General features: G+C 41.7%; 1 protein-coding gene across 1 annotated transcript in view; it reads left to right on the forward strand.

Moving 5' to 3' along the window:
• Positions 1-21569, forward strand: part of LOC307122190 (PDZ domain-containing RING finger protein 4) — a 58286-nt gene that overhangs the window by 29642 nt on the left and 7075 nt on the right. Inside the window, exons 2-6 of the mRNA XM_079810153.1 lie at positions 4616-4869; positions 8795-8897; positions 16774-16872; positions 20044-20106; positions 21302-21403. Coding sequence (XP_079666279.1) covers positions 4616-4869; positions 8795-8897; positions 16774-16872; positions 20044-20106; positions 21302-21403 — 621 coding nt within the window. The remainder of the gene's footprint in view (positions 1-4615; positions 4870-8794; positions 8898-16773; positions 16873-20043; positions 20107-21301; positions 21404-21569) is intronic.

Here is a 21569-nt window from a genome sequence, read left to right on the forward strand (position 1 = left end):
CCGATGTTTGGAGACCTTTTCTGAAGATCCTCCGATGTGTTATTCAGCTGTTCTATAGTACAGCGGCGGATGAAGCAGGTCTCAGATCAGTTTTTGACAGATTCAGATTTAGTTTGATGCTCATTGGTTACAGTATATGAAATACTAATGCACTCACTGCGTTCAGCATCGTTTAAAAGCCACTCATGTGTACTTGAAAGATGAGAAGATGGAGAACGAGAGCACAATCTTTCTCCTGTATTTATGAGCTGCTTGTTTAAAGTGGCTTTCAGTGTGTGTGTGTGTGTGTGTGTGTGTGTGTGTGTGTGTGTGTGTGTGTGTGAGAGAGAAAGGAAAGCTTGAGTCTTTCCAAGCGCAGCTGCTGTAGATCCCTGTGCAAACAGAGCCAGACGCTCCTTCTCCAGCTTCATCTGCCGCCAGAATCACAGCAGCACATTCACCGCTCAAATGAGACTGCGCTTAAATACAGCTACTGTTTGAATATAAGGGGCGCAGAATGACAAATAGTCATTAAAATTTAAATATACGCTACAGAATTTACATTTGAAAATCTTACCGACCCCAAACCGATTGAACGGTAGTGTGTGTGTGCATGTATTTGTGTGTGTGTATTTGGGCTGTCAAGCGATTACAATTTTTAATCAAATTAATTAACTAATTGGCGATTAATCGAATTACATAGTTACATAGTGCACCTTTAAGTCATTGAGTCATTCATTAATTTGATTCGTTCAAATGACTGATTCATTCAGGAGTTCTTTATGAATGGTGAATTGAATCATTGGTTCACCAGATTCGTTCAAAACGCAGATTCAGAAATGAAATGCTTGCTCAGAGACTGACAGTTCTACTTTGTCTTTATATTGATACTGAGCAAAACAGACACTATTGTGGATAAAACAACACAATGTTAACTGAGATCAGTATTGCATTTGCACTCGACTAGTGCTATTCTGGACAGAAAAACAGAACTTGTGTGATATTGCGCTCGTTTCTCGTGTGATTATAGCTGAACTATATCATGATGTAAATAACTCTTGAATTTTCGGGACATTGTAACTCATTCTATAGGCTCCATCACACAGTGAGTAGTTGCTCTGCATCATATTCTTCATCAATCAAATCTCTATGAGGATTAACCTACGTAGGTCTGGGACGGGGCAAGTGCGTTAAAATGCGTTAATAATTTTAACACATTATTTTGTACCGTAATTAATTAATCTAATTAACACACTTAATCGACAGCCCTAATACACAACTCTGGAAAAAAAAGGCCACTTAACATTGATTTCTGTAATCTCTTAATTTTTTCCATATATATATATATATATATATATATATATATATATATATATATATATATATATATATATATACATTTTATACTAAATATCCAAATAAATTTAATTACTACACTAAATTAGATACATTAACTAAATAACTGATCTGCCCATATTGTCACTGTATGATATATATTATATAAAATGTATAAATACGTATAATATTAATGTTTAAACCAAATGTAGTTTTTCCAAATGGAGCCAGATAACATAGAGCAAGTCTACAAGATGAAAACCTCCAGTAGGACATCTAAGAATGATTTCATGTAGGGATACACCGATATGATAATTTGACCAATACCGATAACCGATTATTCTTCATATTTGAAAGCCGATAACCGATATATTATTCTGAGATGCTATTTTTTACCTTTCCAATCACATTTCAAGCATTTCAAAACCATCATGGTGATCAGTCCGCATCTGAAGCGAATCAGCTGAAGGAAATAATACATAATTTATCGGCTTTAATATATCAGCCACAATAACATTAAGAATGGACATATATCGGCTGATACCAATGAGGTGGCTGATATATTGTGCATCTCTAACTTCATATGTGATTAAATTCCTCTTGTTTGTTATTTTAAATGCTCTTATAATACAGACTGGAATTCCCTATGTGGTCAGATCAGTGTTTATGGAGATAAGGAGGGATGACCCTCTGTTGGTGTCCCGCTTCCTCAGGTTCCTCTCCTCATTAGCACTATCATCAGGACTGGTCTGAATGTGGCTGATGCCAACAGGCCGGCCGGCAGATGCCCACCCTGGCAGGAATAATTATTATTCCCATCCTCGATTGGGATTAATTGCTCCATCTGGCTCTCATTTAAACAATACGGCGGAAACTCCTCCAACACCTCTTTCTCCTTCCTTTAGCGTGATTTCTTTTCATTCAGAGAATCAGAAGAGGACCGCTAATGCCCCAAATCTGCTCGTTTTTCTCTCAGCCTGTCATGAGCCACGGGCGAGATCATTTATCTACCCACCATCCTTTGTTTTCCCTCCTCTCTGCTCCACGATTCAGTTCCTCCACCAAAACAAAACCCACCAGCATGTTATTTGACTAAATAATCATGATTGTTTGCTGTTTGTAAATGAATCTGATATTATTTCTGGCATCTGCCCATTCATTTCTCTTCCATGCAGTCATTATGCTGTCCGTGAGCCGCTGGAACCGCAGTATATATACAGCTGTGTTAGTTTGAGCGTATTAGACTGTAAATGGTGAGATTCACTGGACTATTTCATCATGATTGTTCTCTCCGTGGGCCAATTACTGAGTTAAACGAAGCCTCTCCTCGTCTGTACATATGCAGAACAAACGCACACTTCATTCACATTCAGTCAGCAAACACACGCTTGGGTCGCTCCAACAGTGAGCCTGATGAAAGCATCAATATTATATGACGTCAAACCGCGTCTCATCTGCATTGAAACAGTCTCCGTCCCAGCGGCGCGTGTTCATTGGTAATTTATAGCGTTAACGGAACGCTTGTAATTGCTCTATTATTCAGAAAGCTGCTTTAGCACGGATTTTCTCTGATATATATATATATATATATATATGCATTTGCATAGGGATTTAGGTTGTATATTTAATGTTGTGCTTGAAATTATTGAAAATGTATTACATTTAAAGGTGAAGTGCTGTATTTCTGCACCAAGAATGACAGTTTCAATCATATTTCCTGAATATGCCCCCTGTCTGTCATTGGTCAGTTGGTCTGATAGCTCCGCCTCACTCTCACTCCATTAGTAATTGGCAAAAATCGGTATCGGCAGGTCACACTTACAAAAAAATTAGAATCTGCCAAGAAAACTGCTATCGGTGCATCTCTAATTTATCAGCTTTATATATCGGCCAAATTTTCTTATCAGTCCGATAACGATGACAATAAAAAATTAACATATATTGGCCGATGCCGATATGGTACCCGATATGTCATGGTGCTTCATTTCTGCACCAAGAATGACTGTTTTCAATCATGTTTCCTGAACACGGCCCCTGTCTCTCATTGGTCAGTTTATCTGATAGCCCCGCCCCACTCTCACTCCATTTGTAATCTGCAAAAATCGGTATCGGCAGGACCACATGCAAAAAAAACGGAATCTGCCAAGAAAATTGCAATCGGTGCATCTCTAATTTATCGCCTTTAATATATCGGACAAATTTTCTTATCAGTCTGATAACGATAACAATAAAAATTTATATGTATATATAAATATATATATATAAATATATAAATACGTATATGCCAATACTGATATGGTGGCTGATATATCGTAGTGCTTCATTTCGGGACCAACAATGACTGTTTTCAATCATGTTTCCTGAGCACGCCCCCTGTCTGTCATTGGTCAGTTGGTCTGCAAAAATCGGTATTGGCAGGTCCACATGCAAAAAAATTGGATTCTCCCAAGAAAATGGCAATCGGTGCATCTCTAATATATCGGACACATTTTCTTATCAGTCTGATAACGATAACAATAAAAATTTAAACGTATATGCCAATACCGATATGGTGGCCGATATATCATAGTGCTTCATTTCGGGACCAACAATGACTGTTTTCAATCATGTTTCCTGAACACGGCCCCTGTCTGTCATTGGTCAGTTGGTCTGATAGCCCCGCCCCACTCTCACTCCATTGGTTAATTCAGGAGTAGCTCAAAATCCAAAAGTTTAGTGGTTATTTTCAGAGCTGTAAACTCATTTCTGAACTGTCAATATGAACTCTTTGAAGTGATCCAATAGAATATGCATGAATATAATCAGTACTCGAGATGAAACTCCCATCATTCGGACACAATCTTCTGATCGCTCTTCACTGTGATGGATTCAGACACTCTCATGTATGATTTACTTTAGATTGAGAGATGCACACCGCTCCAGATCACATCTTAATGATGCTTTGAAAGGTTTCTCAGCGGTGGCCGCCCGATGATATAATGTGTGTCATTAATAGCCAATCAGTGTCCTGAGCGACTCAATCTGCTCAATTCATTCCATGAGGGTTTAATTACAGATTACTGATGAATAGACATGCAGTCACTGTTGTTCTGGACTGTATCAGTCTGCGCTTGTGTGAATCACTAAAGAAACAGTTACATAAATGCACAAATCTCGGCCTGAATTGAAGAATTATCCAAGTTTTAGATGTTTAGCAGGATGTCCACGCTGCTCTTTTCTCTACTATGACACTTAATTTAAAAAGTGATGCGTTTGCAATGAGGTCAGTGTGTAAATCCTCATTTCTCTCCGGTTCTCACAGGTGAATGGGAGGGATCTGTCGAGAGCGAGCCATGAGGAGGCGGTTGAAGCTTTCCGTAGTGCCAAAGATCCCATCGTGGTGCAGGTGCTCCGGCGGACCCCTTTACCCCGGGGTCAAGGGTCATGCCAGGACGTCCAGGTGGTGGACGTGTGCACGCAGACGGAAATCACCTTCGAGCACATCATGGCTTTGGCCAAACTCCGTCCTGCCACACCACCCGTGCCGGACATCTGCCCCTTCCTCCTGTCGGACAGGTAAAAGCTCATGGGTTTTCCTCGACAACAGTGCAGAAACCTTTCCTAAATCTCTCTTTCTTGTTGCGGAGTTTATCTCTCAGGAGAACCAAAGCAGGAACAAGATAAAGTTTAGCATGAAGAGTATCTGGGTTTCCCCCCTGGAGACGGAGGAACTGCAAAACAAGCTGTGCAGGGGATGCTGGGAAGTTAATTGAAAGTGTCTGAGGCGCAGAGAGGGTGTTAGGGAGGTAATTAATGCTGCACAATGGCCCATTGATAATTCATCGTCTAAAATGTGTCTCCTGCTCAAGATCCGTGTTTTGTTTCTAAATTCCCTTCGGTGAGTCGGATGCTGATTTGGAATTTTTTAATCCCTTTGTCCTACTAAAGAAAGGCGTCCAGGAACTCTTAGTCAGTGTTGTTGCTGTAATGGTGCTCGGATGTCTCATCCGGACTGCCAGCTGCCCGGCCTCAGAGCCACTTCAGGCAGGGTTTTATTAGACCACCAGGGTTGTGCACTGAGTCAATGCCTTTTACATTTCAGATGGATGGATGGATGGATAGAATGATAGAGAAATGGGATGGATGGATGGAACGATAGAGCACTGGATGGATGGATGGATGGATGGGTAAATGGATGGATGGATGAACGATAGAGCAATGGATTGATGGATGTATAGTGTGATGGATGGAATGATAGAGCAATGGGTGGATGGTGTAATGGATGGATAGTGCGATGGATGGACAGATGGAACAATAGAGCTATGGGTGGATGGAGCAATAAATGGGTAGATGTATGGATAGATGGAACGATAGAGCAATGGATGGATGGAAGGAAGGAAGGAAGGAAGGAAGGATAGACCTTGGATGGATGGGTGGATGGATAGTTCTATAGATCGATGGAGCGATTGAATGGATGCGTGGATGGGTGGATGGATGGATGGATGGATGGGTGGATGGAAGTAAGGATAGGGCACTGGATGGATGGATAGTGCTATAGATGGATGGAGCTATAGAGAAATGGATGGATAGAGCAATTGGATGGATGGATGGATGGATGGATGGATGGATGGATGGGTGGCTGGCTGGCTGGCTGGCTGGCTGGGTGGATGGATGGGTGGGTGGGTGGCTGGGTGGATGGATGGATGGATGGATGGGTGGATGATGGGTGGATGAATGGATGGGTGGATGAGTGGATGGATGGATGGATGGATAGGTGGGTGGATGGATGGATAGGTGGATGGATAGATGATGGGTGGATGAATGGATGGATGGATGATGGGTGGATGAATGGATGGATGGATGGATGGATGGATGATGGGTGGATGAATGGATGGATGGATGATGGGTGGATGGATGGATGGATGGATGGATGGCTGGCTGGCTGGCTGGCTGGGTGGATGGATGGATGGATGGATGGGTGGGTGGCTGGGTGGATGGATGGATGGGTGGATGATGGGTGGATGAATGGATGGGTGGATGAGTGGATGGATGGATGGATAGGTGGGTGGATGGATGGATAGGTGGATGGATGGATGAATGGATGGATGGATGGATGGATGGATGATGGGTGGATGAATGGATGGATGGATGGATGGATGGATGGATGATGGGTGGATGGATGGATGGATGGATGGATGGGTGGGTGGATGGATGGATGGATGGGTGGATGGATGGGTGGATGGATGGATGGATGGATGGATGGATGGATGGATGGATGGATGGATGGGTGGATGGGTGGGTGGGTGGATGGATGGATGGATGGATGGATGGATGGATGGATGGATGGATGGATGGATGGATGGATGGATGGGTGGATGGATGGATGGGTGGATGGATGGATGGATGGATGGGTGGATGGATGGGTGGATGGATGGATGGGTGGGTGGATGGGTGGGTGTATGAATGGATGGAAAGGTGGGACATACTTCCAGATTTTGAATTTAATTTAGTTGCAATATTTCAGCATATTTAATAAATTAACGTTTGATTTCCCAGAATGCATCACCTGTGTTGGATTTGAGTTCAGCATATTCGTATTGAAGTGATTGTGCTCCACTGGATCTGAATCAAACGGGTCACTCAGATCAGACCTGACGAGTTGAGCTTGTTGTATAGACACAACAAATGTCGCTCCTGCTGAGTCACAGAGCAGATCATAAACCCTCCTGAGTGAAGCAGAGACTCTACGTGTTCAGATCTGAAACACACACACACACACACACACGCTAATGACGGATGATCAGAGAATACTCTACCACAAACACAGAATAATAGAGAGAACGTTGATTTATGGAGATGAGTTAGACATGGGGCCGCTCTCTCGTCACATTATCAGCAGCTGCTCATGACACGGGCTTTATGAACACGCATGTGCAGATACACAACTCAATTCTCATCTCTACTGAAGGAGCATTGTGTGTGTGTGTGTGTGTGTCTCCGTCCGCTGACATCTGCAATCTCTGCTCTCATCCTTCACCAGCCTCTACTCTATATGTGTCTCAGAGGAAACCAAAATCTATGAGACGTTTTATATCATTTCATTGGTGAATGTCATGATGTTGTTGCTGGGAATTCAGAAACAAAGTGTTACTGTATGAAATATTTATGTCTCTTTTTGATGAGTTGGATGAAGCGTGTGCGGTCTGAAACATTTGTTAGCTGCTGTATACACTCACCTAAAGGATTATTAGGAACACTAATACTGTGTTTGATCCCCTTTCGCCTTCAGAACTGCCTTAATTCTACGTGGCATTGACTCAACAAGCTGCTGAAAGCATTCTTTAGAAATGTTGGCCCATATTGATAGGAGAGCATCTTGCAGTTGATGGAGATTTGTGGGATGCACATCCAGGGCACGAAGTTCCCGTTCCACCACATCCCAAAGATGCTCTATTGGGTTGAGATCTGGAGACTGTGGGGGCCATTTTAGTCCAGTGAACTCATTGTCATGTTCAAGAAACCAGTTTGAAATGATTGGAGCTTTGTGACGGTGCATTATCCTGCTGGAAGTAGCCATCAGAGGATGGGGACATGGTGCTCATAAAGGGATGGACATGGGCAGAAACAATGCTCAGGTCGGCTGTGGCATTTAAACCATGCCCAATTGGCACTAAGGGGCCTAAAGTGTGCCAAGAAAACATCCCCCACACCATTACACCCCCACCACCAGCCTGCACAGTAGTAACAAGGCATGATGGATCCATGTTCTCATTCTGTTTACGCCAAATTCTGACTCTACCATCTGAATGTCTCAACAGAAATCCAGACTCATCAGACCAGGCAACATTTTTCCAGTCTTCAACTGTCCAATTTTGGTGAGCTGGTGCAAATTGTCGCCTCTTTTTCCTCTTTGTAGTGGAGATGAGTGGTACCCGGTGGGGTCTTCTGCTGTTGTAGCCCATCCGCCTCAAGGTTGTGTGTGTTGTGGCTTCACAAATGCTTTGCTGCAGACCTCGGTTGTAACGAGTGGTTATTTCAGTCAAAGTTGCTCTTCTATCAGCTTGAATCAGTCGGCCCATTCTCCTCTGACCTCTAGCATCAACAAGGCATTTTCGCCCACAGGACTGCCGCATACTGGATGTGTTTCCCTTTTCACACCATTCTTTGTAAACCCTAGAAATGGTTGTGTGTGAAAATCCCAGTAACTGAGCAGATTGTGAAATACTCAGACCGGCCCGTCTGGCACCAACAACCATGCCACGCTCAAAATTGCTTAAATCTCCTTTCTTTCCCATTCCGACATTCAGTGTGGAGTTCAGGAGATTGTCTTGACCAGGACCACACCCCTAAATGCATTGAAGCAACTGCCATGTGATTGGTTGATTAGATAATTGCATTAATGAGAAATTGAACAGGTGTTCCTAATAATCCTTTAGGTGAGTGTGTGTGATGTGTGATGTGTGTGTGATGTGTGTGTGATGTGTGCTTCCTCTCTCTGCAGCTGCCACTCTCTGCACACGATGGACCAGGAATACTTTGAGGGCAGCGAGTATCTCTCCAACATGGCGGCAGACGCTGAGAGGACGGATGACTTTGAGTATGAGGTGAGACTTCCTCCCGCCGCTCTCCTACATTAATAACCGCTGACATGCCATCCGTTATAACGGACCCGCCCCGATCCGAGGAGCCGTCCCGCCTGTAATACAGTCTGAGTCTGTCCTGCGGCGGCGGCTGACGGATGAAGCTCTCGACCGGAGACTGAGTCCCACAGCTGATGGATCGCCCACCTGACCCCTGACCCCACCACTGCACACCTGACCCCACCACTGCACACCTGACCCCACCGCTGCACACCTGACTCCACCACTGCACAACTGACCCCACCACTGCACACCTGACCCCACCGCTGCACACCTGACTCCACCACTGCACACCTGACCCCACCACTGCACACCTGACCCCACCACTGCACACCTGACTCCACCACTGCACACCTGACTCCACCAATGCACACCTGACTCCACCACTGCCCACCTGACTCCACCACTGCACACCTGACTCCACCACTGCACACCTGACTCCATCACTGCACACCTGACCCCACCACTGCACACCTGACCCCACCGCTGCACACCTGACCCCACCGCTGCACACCTGACTCCACCACTGCACACCTGACCCCACCACTGCACACCTGACCCCACCACTGCACACCTGACCCCACCACTGCACACCTGACCCCACCATGGTATGGATATATGGATGGATGGATGGATAGAGGGATAGATATATGGATTGTTGGATAGAGGGATAGATATATGGATGGTTGGATAGAGTGATAGATATATGGAAGGATGGATAGAGGGATAGATATATGGATGGATAGAGGGATAGATATATGGATGGATAGAGGGATAGATATATGGATGGTTGGATATAGTGATAGATATATGGATGGATGGATAGAGGGATAGATATATGGATGGTTGGATAGAGTGATAGATATATGGATGATTGGATAGAGGGATAGATATATGGATTGTTGGATAGAGGGATAGATATGTGGATGGTTGGATAGAGTGATAGATATATGGATGGATGGATAGAGTGATAGATATGTGGATGGATGGATAGAGGGATAGATATATGGATTGTTGGATAGAGGGATAGATATATGGATGGTTGAATAGAGGGATAGATATATGGATGGTTGGATAGAGGGATATATATATGGATGGATAGAGGGATAGATATATGGATGAATAGAGGGATAGATATATGGATGGTTGGATAGAGTGATAGATATATGGATGTTTGGATAGAGGGATAGATATATGGATTGTTGGATAGAGGGATAGATATATGGATGGTTGGATAGAGTGATAGATATATGGATGGATGGATAGAGTGATAGATATATGGATGGATGGATAGAGGGATAGATATATGGATTGTTGGATAGAGGGATAGATATATGGATGGATGGATAGAGGGATAGATATATGGATGGTTGGATAGAGTGATAGATATATGGATGGATGGATAGAGGGATAGATATATGGATGGATGGATAGATAGAGGGATAGATATATGGATTGTTGGATAGAGGGATAGATATATGGATTGTTGGATAGAGGGATAGATATATGGATGGTTGGATAGAGGGATAGATATATGGATGGTTGGATAGAGGGATATATATATATATATATATATGGATGGTTGGATAGAGGGATAGATATATGGATGGATGGATATAAGGATATATATAAAAATGGATGGTTGGATAGAGGGATAGATATATGGATGGTTGGATAGAGGGATAGATATATGGATGGTTGGATAGAGGGATAGATATATGGATGGATGGATAGAGGGATAGATATATGGATTGTTGGATAGAGGGATAGATATATGGATGGATGGATAGAGGGATAGATATATGGATGGTTGGATAGAGTGATAGATATATGGATGGTTGGATAGAGGGATAGATATATGGATGGATGGATAGAGGGATAGATATATGGATTGTTGGATAGAGGGATAGATATATGGATGGATGGATAGAGGGATAGATATATGGATGGTTGGATAGAGTGATAGATATATGGATGGATGGATAGAGGGATAGATATATGGATGGATGGATAGAGGGATAGATATATGGATTGTTGGATAGAGGGATAGATATATGGATGGTTGGATAGAGGGATAGATATATGGATGGTTGGATAGAGGGATATATATATGGATGGTTGGATACAGGGATATATATAAAAATGGATGGTTGGATAGAGGGATAGATATATGGATGGTTGGATAGAGGGATAGATATATGGATGGTTGGACAGAGGGATAGATATATGGATGGTTGGATAGAGGGATAGATATATGGATGGTTGGATAGAGGGATAGATATATGGATGGTTGGATAGAGGGATAGATATATGGATGGTTGGATAGAGGGATAGATATATGGATGGTTGGATAGAGGGATAGATATATGCATGGTTGGATAGAGGGATAGATATATGAATGATTGGACAGAGGGATAGATATATGCATGGTTGGATAGAGGGATAGATATATGAATGATTGGACAGAGGGATAGATATAAGGATGGTTGGATAGAGGGATAGATATATGCATGGTTGGATAGAGGGATAGATATATGAATGATTGGACAGAGGGATAGATATATGCATGGTTGGATAGAGGGATAGATATATGGATGGTTGGATAGAGGGATAGATATATGGATGGTTGGATAGAGGGATAGATATATGCATGGTTGGATAGAGGGATAGATATATGAATGATTGGACAGAGGGATAGATATATGCATGGTTGGATAGAGGGATAGATATATGGATGGTTGGATAGAGGGATAGATATATGGATGGTTGAATAGAGGGATAGATATATGGATGGTTGGATAGAGGGATAGATATATGCATGGTTGGATAGAGGGATAGATATATGCATGGTTGGATAGAGGGATAGATATATGGATGGTTGGATAGAGGGATAGATATATGGATGGTTGGACAGAGGGATAGATATGTGGATGGTTGGATAGAGGGATAGATATATGCATGGTTGGATAGAGGGATAGATATATGCATGGTTGGATAGAGGGATAGATATATGCATGGTTGGATAGAGGGATAGATATATGGATGGTTGGATAGAGGGATAGATATATGGATGGTTGGACAGAGGGATAGATATATGGATGGTTGGATAGAGGGGTAGATATATGGATGGTTGGATAGAGGGATAGATATATGGATGGTTGGATAGAGGGATAGATATATGGATGGTTGGACAGAGGGATAGATATATGGATGGTTGGATAGAGGGGTAGATATATGGATGGTTGGATAGAGGGATAGATATATGGATGGTTGGATAGAGGGATAGATATATGCATGGTTGGATAGAGGGATAGATATATGAATGATTGGACAGAGGGATAGATATGTGGATGGATGGATGGAATTAATTGATGGATGGATGGATAGAAAGATGGATGGATGGGACTTGCAGATTTTTAATTGTCACCTATATAAATTCATATTTAGTTGCAATTTTTCACCATATTTAATAAATGAATGTTTGTGCACCAGGGTGGAAGAACACTTGAGTTCAGCATATTAGTATTGCAGTGATGAGTTACTCAGAGTTAAACACTTCACTGCTCATCAGTATGAAGACTCAATCTCTTCAGTGGCTCTGCTCCTCCAGTAACGCGTCTGGAGTTTAGAGTGTGTAGAAACACTGAGTGTGTGTTTGCAGTGTGTGTTCTTACTGCAGTCCAAACGGTGGTTTGATGACTTTGTCCTGTTGAGCGGCTTCATTTATCACTGTCAGAGGATGACAGATTGACAGATGATGTCATCAACCTCCTCAACAGTGGATGATGGACTCAAACACACCTCACACACACCAGCCCAGTTATTTCAGGCATTGTGGGAAGGAGCAGGAGTGCTTCATTTGGCTGAATCTTAACTGATATAATACATAGATTTAGTGCAAAGGGAGTAGCGTTGAATAAAAGCTTCCTGCAAATGCATAAATGTAAATATATAAAGTAATTCTTCTGGTGCATGTGTTCACTGAGGTCCTGTTCTGTGTGTGTGGCCATTAACACAGAGCAAGCGTCATATATTAGAGCGCGTCGCGCACGCTTCATTCTCCAGCGCTAATGCTATTACAGTCCCTGAGCTCGTGATTTCATGCTTGGGGAAGTAAACGCAGGACTGACTTACCGCCACTTAACACACGCCTGTAAAATATCCTCACAGCAGAGAGAGAGAGAGAGAGAGAGAGAGAGCGAGAGAGAGAGAGAGAGAGAGAGAGAGTATTATTGTTTTCTTACATCATCAAAGATGACACGGTTACAGAAATGTACATTTTATGAAGAACGCGACTTTTTCCCATGCAGAAGCTGCTGCCATGAAGCATGTGTGTTTAGTGGTTACCAAGGCAGTGCTATGTGGTTGCCAGGTTGTACTTGGTTGTTGCTAGGGAGTTGCTATGCAGTTGATATGGTGTTCTGGCTAGTTGCTAGGGAGTTGTCATGCAGTTTCTATAGTGCTCTGATTGGTTGCCAGGAAGTTGCCAGGGTGTTATAGGTGGTTCCTTAGGAAGTAGGCATGCAATTGATATAGTGATCTGACCGGTTGCCAGGGAGTTGCTATATTGTTGATATGGTGTTCTGGGTAGTTGTTAGGGTGTTCCTATACTGTTCTGAGTGGTTGCTAGGAAGTTGTTTTGTGTTCTAGGTGGTTCCTTAGGAAGTAGCCATGCAGATGTCATAGTGCTCTGACCGGTTGCCAGGGAGTTGCTATGTAGTTGATATGGTGTTTTGGGTAGTTGCAAGGGAGTTGCCATGTAGTTGCTATGCTGTTCTGAATGGTTGCTAGGAAGTTGTCAGGGTGTTCTAGGTGGTTCCTCAGGAAGTAACCATGCAGTTTCTATAGTGCTCTGACCTGTTGCCAGGGAGTTGCTATGCAGTTGACATGGTGTTCTGGGTAGTTGCTAGGGAGTTGTCATGCAGTTGCTATGCTATTATGAGTGGTTGCTAGGAAGTTGCTATGGTTTTCTAGGCAGTTCCTTAGGAAGTTCCTATAGCTATCTGATTGGTTGTCAGGGAGTTGCTGTGGTGCTCTAGTTGGTTGCTAGGGAGTTGCCATGCAGTTGCTATGCTGTTCTGAGTGGTTGCTAAGTAGTTGCTCTGGTGTTCCAGGTGGTTCCTTAGGAAGTAGCCATGCAGTTCCTATAGCTATCTGATTGGTTGTCAGGGAATTACTATGCAGGTAATGTTCTGGGTAGTTGCTAGGGAGTTGCCATGCAGTTTCTATGCTGTTCTGAGTGGTTGCTTGTAAGTTTCAATGGTGTTCTAGGTGGTTCCTTAGGAAGTAGCCATGCAGTTGCCATAGTGCTCTGACCGGTTGCCAGGGAGTTGCTATGCAGTTGATTTGGTGTTTTGGGTAGTTGTTAGGGATTTCCTATACTGTTCTGAGTGGTTGCAAGGAAGTTGTTTTGTGTTCTAGGTGGTTCCTTAGAAAGTAGCCATGCAGTTGCCATAGTGCTCTGACCGGTTGCCATGGAGTTGCTATGTAGTTGAAATGGTGTTCTGGGCAGTTGCTAGAGAGTTGTCATGCAGTTGCTATGCTATTCTGAGTGGTTGTTAGGAAGTTGCCAGGGGGTTCTAGGTGTTTCCTTAGGGAGTAGCCATGCAGTTGCTATAGTGCTCTGACCGGTTGCCATGGAGTTGCTATGTAGTTGAAATGGTGTTCTGGGTAGTTTCTAGGGAGTTGTCATGCAGTTGCTATGCTATTCTGAGTGGTTGTTAGGAAGTTGCAATGGTGTTCCAGGCAGTTCCTTAGGAAGTAGTCATGCAGTTCCTATAGCTTTCTGATTGGTTGTCAGGGAGTTGCTGTGGTGCTCTAGTTGTTTGTTAGGGAGTTGCCATACAGTTGCTAGGGTGTTCTAGGTGGTTCCTTAGGACGTAGCCATGCAGTGGCTATAGTGCTCTGGATGGTTGTCAGGTAGTAGCTGTAATGCACTAGTTGGTTGCTAGGCAGTTGCAATTGAGTTGTGGGTAGTCGTGTTCCAGGCATTCTAGGGATTTCTGGGTGGTTGGACTGCCTTTCGTGATGGTTATGCATCACTATGGGGTTGATAGGATATCCTTTGATTCCTTTGAAGTGTTGTGTTATAGGTGATTGTTAGGGAGTTGCTATGGAGTTCTGGGTGGTTGCCAGGGAGTTGCTATGGTGTCCTGGATGGTTGCTAGAGTCGTCTGGGTGGGTGTTTACTGTCCTGTGTGATATTCTCTATATTGACTTATATTTTCATCTCGTAAATCTGGGTTAGATCCCATCACTAATTTACTGTGTGTTTGTGTGTGTGTGTGTGTGTGTGTGTGTGTGTGTGTGTGTGTGTGTGTGTGTGTGTGTGTGTGTGTGTGTGTGTGTGTGTGTGTGTGTGTGTGTGTGTGTGTGTGTGTGTGTGTGTGTGTGTGTGTGTGTGTGTGTGTGTGTGTGTGTGTGTGTGTGTGAATCTCGACTCCTTATGAAACACTCAATACCGGCTGCGGGATCTCTGGGTCTGCACAGGTGTTTTCTGCAGGACTGATATTACATGTTTCGCCTCTTTTGTTCTTGAGGTTGTTTTCCTCTGCGTGTCGTGACTCTGAGGCGTGTAATCAGTCAGTCGCAGGACGTCTGTAGATGAAATACGGAATCTCTGACCCCTCCGTGACCCTGAGCGCCAGCCATGCGTGAGTTCGGCACAGAGTGGACGGCGTGTCTGAAATGAATCTTGTTTTCCAGAACAAATGTCTAAATGATATAAGGTATTAAGTCTTGTTTTCTGGGTTTGTGAGTTTGTGCTTAAAACAAGAACAAATATCTGCCAATGGAGTCAGAAAATAATCTAATTTTCTCCTTGAATTCCCATTGGCTGATGTTTGTTCTTGTTTTTAAGCACAAACTCACTGCATTTTGATGGATTTTTCCAGAGTCTACAATACATTAAACCTCATTTTGCTCCTCAAGTAAAGGTATTAATGTGTTTAAGTTGAGATTGTTTTGACCACTGACTCATGAAGAGATAGTGTTGTTGGTGTCTCAGCTCATGTTGAGAACACTGCAAAAAATGCTTTTCTTACTTAGTATTTTTGTCTTGTTTTCAGTCCAAATATCTAAAAAATCTTACATTAAGAAGCATTTACTAGACAAGCAAAAGTTTTTGTCTTATTTTGGGGGAAAATAACCCATAATTAAGGGAGTTTTTGCTTAAAATAAGCAAATAATCTGCCAATGGGGTAAACAAAATAATCTTGTTTTCTGTTTGAGTTAAGATTATTTTGCTTACCCCATTGGCAGATAATTTTAAGCAAAAACTCCCTTAATTTTGAGTTATTTCCCCCCAAAACAAGACAAAAACTTTAGCTTGTCTAGTAAATGTTTCTTAATGTAAGATTTTTTAGATATTTGGACTGAAAACAAGACAAAGATACTAAGTAAGGAAAGCTGTTTTTGCAGTGGGATTCTTCGGCTTTACACACTGAAACTGCACATGAATGTTTCATCTCTATCGCTGGGATTCACAGCGACCGCCTGAATGACTGAATAAATGAATGCTAATTAACATAATTACAAACTTATTTACAAAATAAACATCAGCTCTGGTGAAAACAGCTCATAGTAAATGGATGATTTCCTTGGAAGAGGCATTAAAGCTCTGATTAATGTTTGACGTGTGGGGAAACTGGGAGAAACCGTCACACTGTGAAGACATTACGCTTTATTTTCACTCTTATTTAGATTTTTTTTAGCAATTCCTGAGCGAAAGTTTTTTTTTTACTGATGATTTTTAACCAAAGACGTCCACATTGATATCAACAAGCGCTTCTCTTGTGTCTGGAGTGTTAATGGAAGCTGACGGCGTCTTTGCTCCCCGCAGGAGGTTGAACTGTGTCGGATGAGCAGTCAGGAGAAGCTCGGCCTCACGCTGTGTTACAGGACGGATGATGAGGACGACATCGCCATCTACGTCAGTGAGGTGAGAGCGCTCACACACACACACACACTCTCTCACACACACACACACACACACACACATGTTTGTTTTTGTGAAATGTGAGGACATTCCATAGGCGTAATGGTTTTTATACCGTACAAACCGTATTTTCTATCCCCTTACACTGCCCCTGCCCCTAAACCTAGCCCTCACAGGAGACTGTGCAGTTCACTTTCTGTGAAAAAAAACTTGTTCTGTGTGATTTATAAGCATTTTGAAAAGTGAGGACATGGGGAACGTCCTCATATTTCACCCTCTTTTTGTAATACCTATGTCATACCCATGTCATTATACACATTTGTGTCCTGATATTTCACGAAAACATGCCCACACACACACACACACACACACACACACACACACACACACACACACACACACACACACACACACACACACACACACACACACACACACACACACACACACACACACACACACACACACACACACACACACACACACACACACACACACACACACACACACTCTCTCACACACACACACTCACTCACTCACTCACTCACTCACTCACTCTCTCTCACACACACACACTCACTCTCTCTCACACACACACACACACTCGCACACACTCACTCACTCACATTCACACAGACACACATACACTCACAGACACACTCACACACACACACACACACACACTCTCACACACACTCACACACACATACTCACATACTCACACACACACACACACACACACACACACACACACACACACACACACACACACACACACACACACACACACACAGAGTAAGATCTATGACTGGTGCTTTATCTGGTGTTTGTTTGTGAATGGAGCTGGTGTGTGTTCAGCTCTGGGCTTCATTAGAAGTCGTCTCAGATTCATGGAGTCTCAGCGGCCGCGTGTGTGTTTGAATACAGATCCGTCAGCGCTTACAGGCTTATTAAAATCTCCACTCCATAAAATTGAAGAGCAGAGAGCCGTGGCATCAGTGATATTACAGCGCGCCGGTGGTTTACGGAGCCGTTACGCCGGGAAAGAAGGAAAAGCTGTAACCCAATTATGAGATCTGAGGGAAACACACATTCATTCATGTGCTTGATTTGATTAGTGGATGTTCATTTAGCGTCAGTGTGTGTCTCTCAGAACAGTGTGATCTTGGGTAACTCTGTGTGATCTAATGAAGACAGATAAACTCCACACTGATTGGATGGAGTCTGACAGCCATTGATTGGCTGTTAAAAATAGAGGGCAACAGTTACAGAAGTAAAACTCCTATTCATTTTTCCATCGAGGGTTTGATTTTGAACATTAAAACAGCCCTACTGTGAGATACAAGGTTGTTAATCAATGGTATACGCTTCTGTTGATCACCAGTTTGCATTATTTAAACCTATTTTTTCAATAATTGTGTTAAAAGCAAAATTCCAGTTGAAAGACTACATTACCCATAATGCTGTACAGAAAATTTGACCAATCAGAGAGTCGTGGTCAGTATTTCTCTCTTGTTTTCCAGCACAAATATCTAAACATTCTTAAATCACGATACATTTACTGGAGAACAGAAATGACTGAAGATATTAAGTCTTGTTTTATGAAATATTGATCAAAATGAAGTGAGTTTCTATCTGCCAATGGGGCAGGAACATAATCTTGTTTTATCTTTGAATTAAGTTAATTTTTCTGACTCAACTTGTAGATATTTGTTCTTGTTTTAAGCACTTGATTTTTATGTTTTTTTTTGAGTAAACAAGACTCAATATCTTCAGTCATTTCTCTTCTCCAGTAAATGTGTCTTGATTTAAGAGTGTTTGGATATTTGTGCTGTAAAACGAGACAGAAACACTGAGGAAGAGCATTTCTCTGCTGTAAATATTTGCAAAAATACACATATTTTGCAATATATATTTTCCGGAATATAATATTCATTTTTAAATAATCCTTTTTTAATAGGGATGCACAACATATCGGCCATCATATCGGTATCGGCAGATAAATTGTCATTTTTATGGTATCGTTATTGGCCTAAGATAAGAAAATATTAAAGCCTATGTATTATTTCCTTCAGCTGAGACAATTCAGATGTGCACTGTTCGCCATGATGGGTTTGAAATGCTTGAAATATGATTGGAATCACTTCAAAAAGGAAAATACAGTTCAAGTCTGTAATATCGGCTGCATATAATTATGATGAGAACCTCATTATTGTTTTGTAATCAGACTCTCAAAAATTATATAAAAAGTTATATTTAGATTTATCGGCCAATATATCGGTTATCGGTATTAGCACGTCCCTATTTTTTAATTCGATCATGCCATTTGCCATGTTTAAAAGGATTGTAGTTATTTAGTTTTATTAGATTTAATGAAGAGACTTTTTTTTTGTAATCACACTCAAAAAATGCTTTTCTTATTTAGTATTTTTGTCTCGTTTCTAGTCTAAATATCAAAAAATTCTTAAATCAAGATGCATTTACTAGATAAGTAAAAAAACTAGATGAGAAAAAAACCCCAAATGAAGTGTTTTTGCTTGAAACAAGTACAATTATCTGTCCACGGGGTAAGAAAAATTGCTTGTTTCTGTTTGAAATCTTGTCTTTTTAATCTTGAAACAAGCTTATTTTGGACAGATAACTGTACTTGTTTCAAGCAAAAACTCACTTCATTTGGGTTTTTTTCTCATCTAGTTTTTTTACTTATCTAGTAAATGCATCTTGGTTTAAGAATTTTTAGATATTTAGACTAGAAACGAGACAAAAATACTAAATAAGAAAAGCATTTTTTGCAGTGCAGACTCTCAAAAATTATATAAAAAATTAGATTTAGATTTATCGGCCAATATATCGGTAATCGGTATTAGCGCATCCCTATTTTTTTATTCGGTCATGCCCTTTGCCATGTTTAAAAGGACTGTAGTTATTTAGTTAAGTTCACAGTCTTGTCCAATTTGCAAATCAATTTTTGCTTCAAATCAAAGTTTGTAATGGTTTGATTCATCTTGTAGCTGGTCGATTTCAAATAAACTCCCTATGGGGACAAATTAATGGACTGATGCACTATTCTCACTCAATCACAGAGGAGCACGGGATTGGCTGGACTCTTGAAGAACTGGCCAGTCAGATTTAAATTCCATCACTAATCTGAACACTGTTTGCTTTCATTCTCAGATCGAGCCGAACAGCATCGCCGGCCGAGACGGCCGAATCCGAGAAGGTGACCGTATTTTACAGGTAACTTCACCTTTGACCCATTAAATGTCTGTGTTTGTGTACATGGGCTATTGTCTCGCACAGAGCGGCTCATTAATTTTTAATAGAGGCACATTAGACCTCAGAGGACGTGGAGCGGGCCCGCGGCGGAGAAAGAGCATCTGATGAGACCCGACCTTCATCGCTGGTGCGGTGCTACAGGACCTGAAGGAAAGCAGGGGTCCCGTCGGGGTCATTACTCTGTCGATTCACGCCGGCGTATTTTTAGCTGCAGTCTGTCGCTCAGGAAAACACGCTGGAGGTGTTTCCTAATAAAATCATCCAAGCTTCAGGATGAATCATGCTGTTTCTGCGTCGCTGGCGGCACCACACGAAATTGCAAAACTAAATAGATTCTACTAAGAGATGCTGCGACATTTATGTGTGTTTCACTGCAAAAAATTATGTTCTTCCTCAGTGTTTCTGTCTGGTTTTCCAGCACAAATATCTAAACATTCTTAAATCAAGACTGAAGATATTAAGTCTTGCTTTATGAAAAATGCATGAGTTGAAGCCTAAAACAAGAACAAATATCTGCCAATGGAGTCAGAAAAATAAACTTAATTCAAAGGAAAAACAAGATTGTTTTCTGACACATTCACCCTTTATTTAAATATTATTCAGATGTGCTAAAGATTTTGTAATCATATTGTGTAGTTGTGCTTTGAGTCTATAGTTTTATTTGTGATAACACAAAGAAAAATGCCAAATTGTGTGACATACTTTTTGTCCAGGCTGTCATACAAAGAAATTATGAACACATGCAAAAACCTGAGAGAACCAATAAAATATTAATAACTGATTATGTTGTAGTCAAAGTTTGCTTTTTCACTTTTGGCCACTACTATATTTGTTCATGTTTTAAGCATAAACTCACTTAATTTTGATACATTTTCCAGAAAACATGACTTCATATCTTCAGTAATTCTGCTTCTCCAGTAAATGTATCTTGATTTAATTAAGAATGCTTAGATATTTGGGCTGGAAAACAAGGGAAAAAAATGGGGAATAACGTCATTTTGGACTAATGCATCTGAGAATGAAAGCAAAGGAATCGATCTGAGAATGAAAGCAAACAATGTTCAGATTAGTGATGGAATAACGTCTTTTTATTTCAGTGTATTTTTTCTAATAAACTATACGGTGCTTCTCATTGGCTGATGTGTGTGATTGACAGATCAATGGGCAGGACGTTCAGGACAGACAGGAAGCTGTGGCCGTTCTCAGTAATGAAGAAAGCAGGAATATTGTTCTGCTGGTCGCCAGGCCGGAAATGCAGGTACACACACACACACACATACATCTACAGAGTTATAAGTCGTATCTGCATGGCTTATGTACTACAGTTAACTAATGGGACCTTACTAAGTTAGGAATGCACGATATCAACATTTTATCGCCTATAGCCTATATCGGCATATATACATTATGCATCCTATGTGAAA

Source organism: Gobio gobio (genome assembly GCF_949357685.1).
Source record: "Gobio gobio genome assembly, chromosome: 25".
Classification (NCBI taxonomy): domain Eukaryota; kingdom Metazoa; phylum Chordata; class Actinopteri; order Cypriniformes; family Gobionidae; genus Gobio; species Gobio gobio.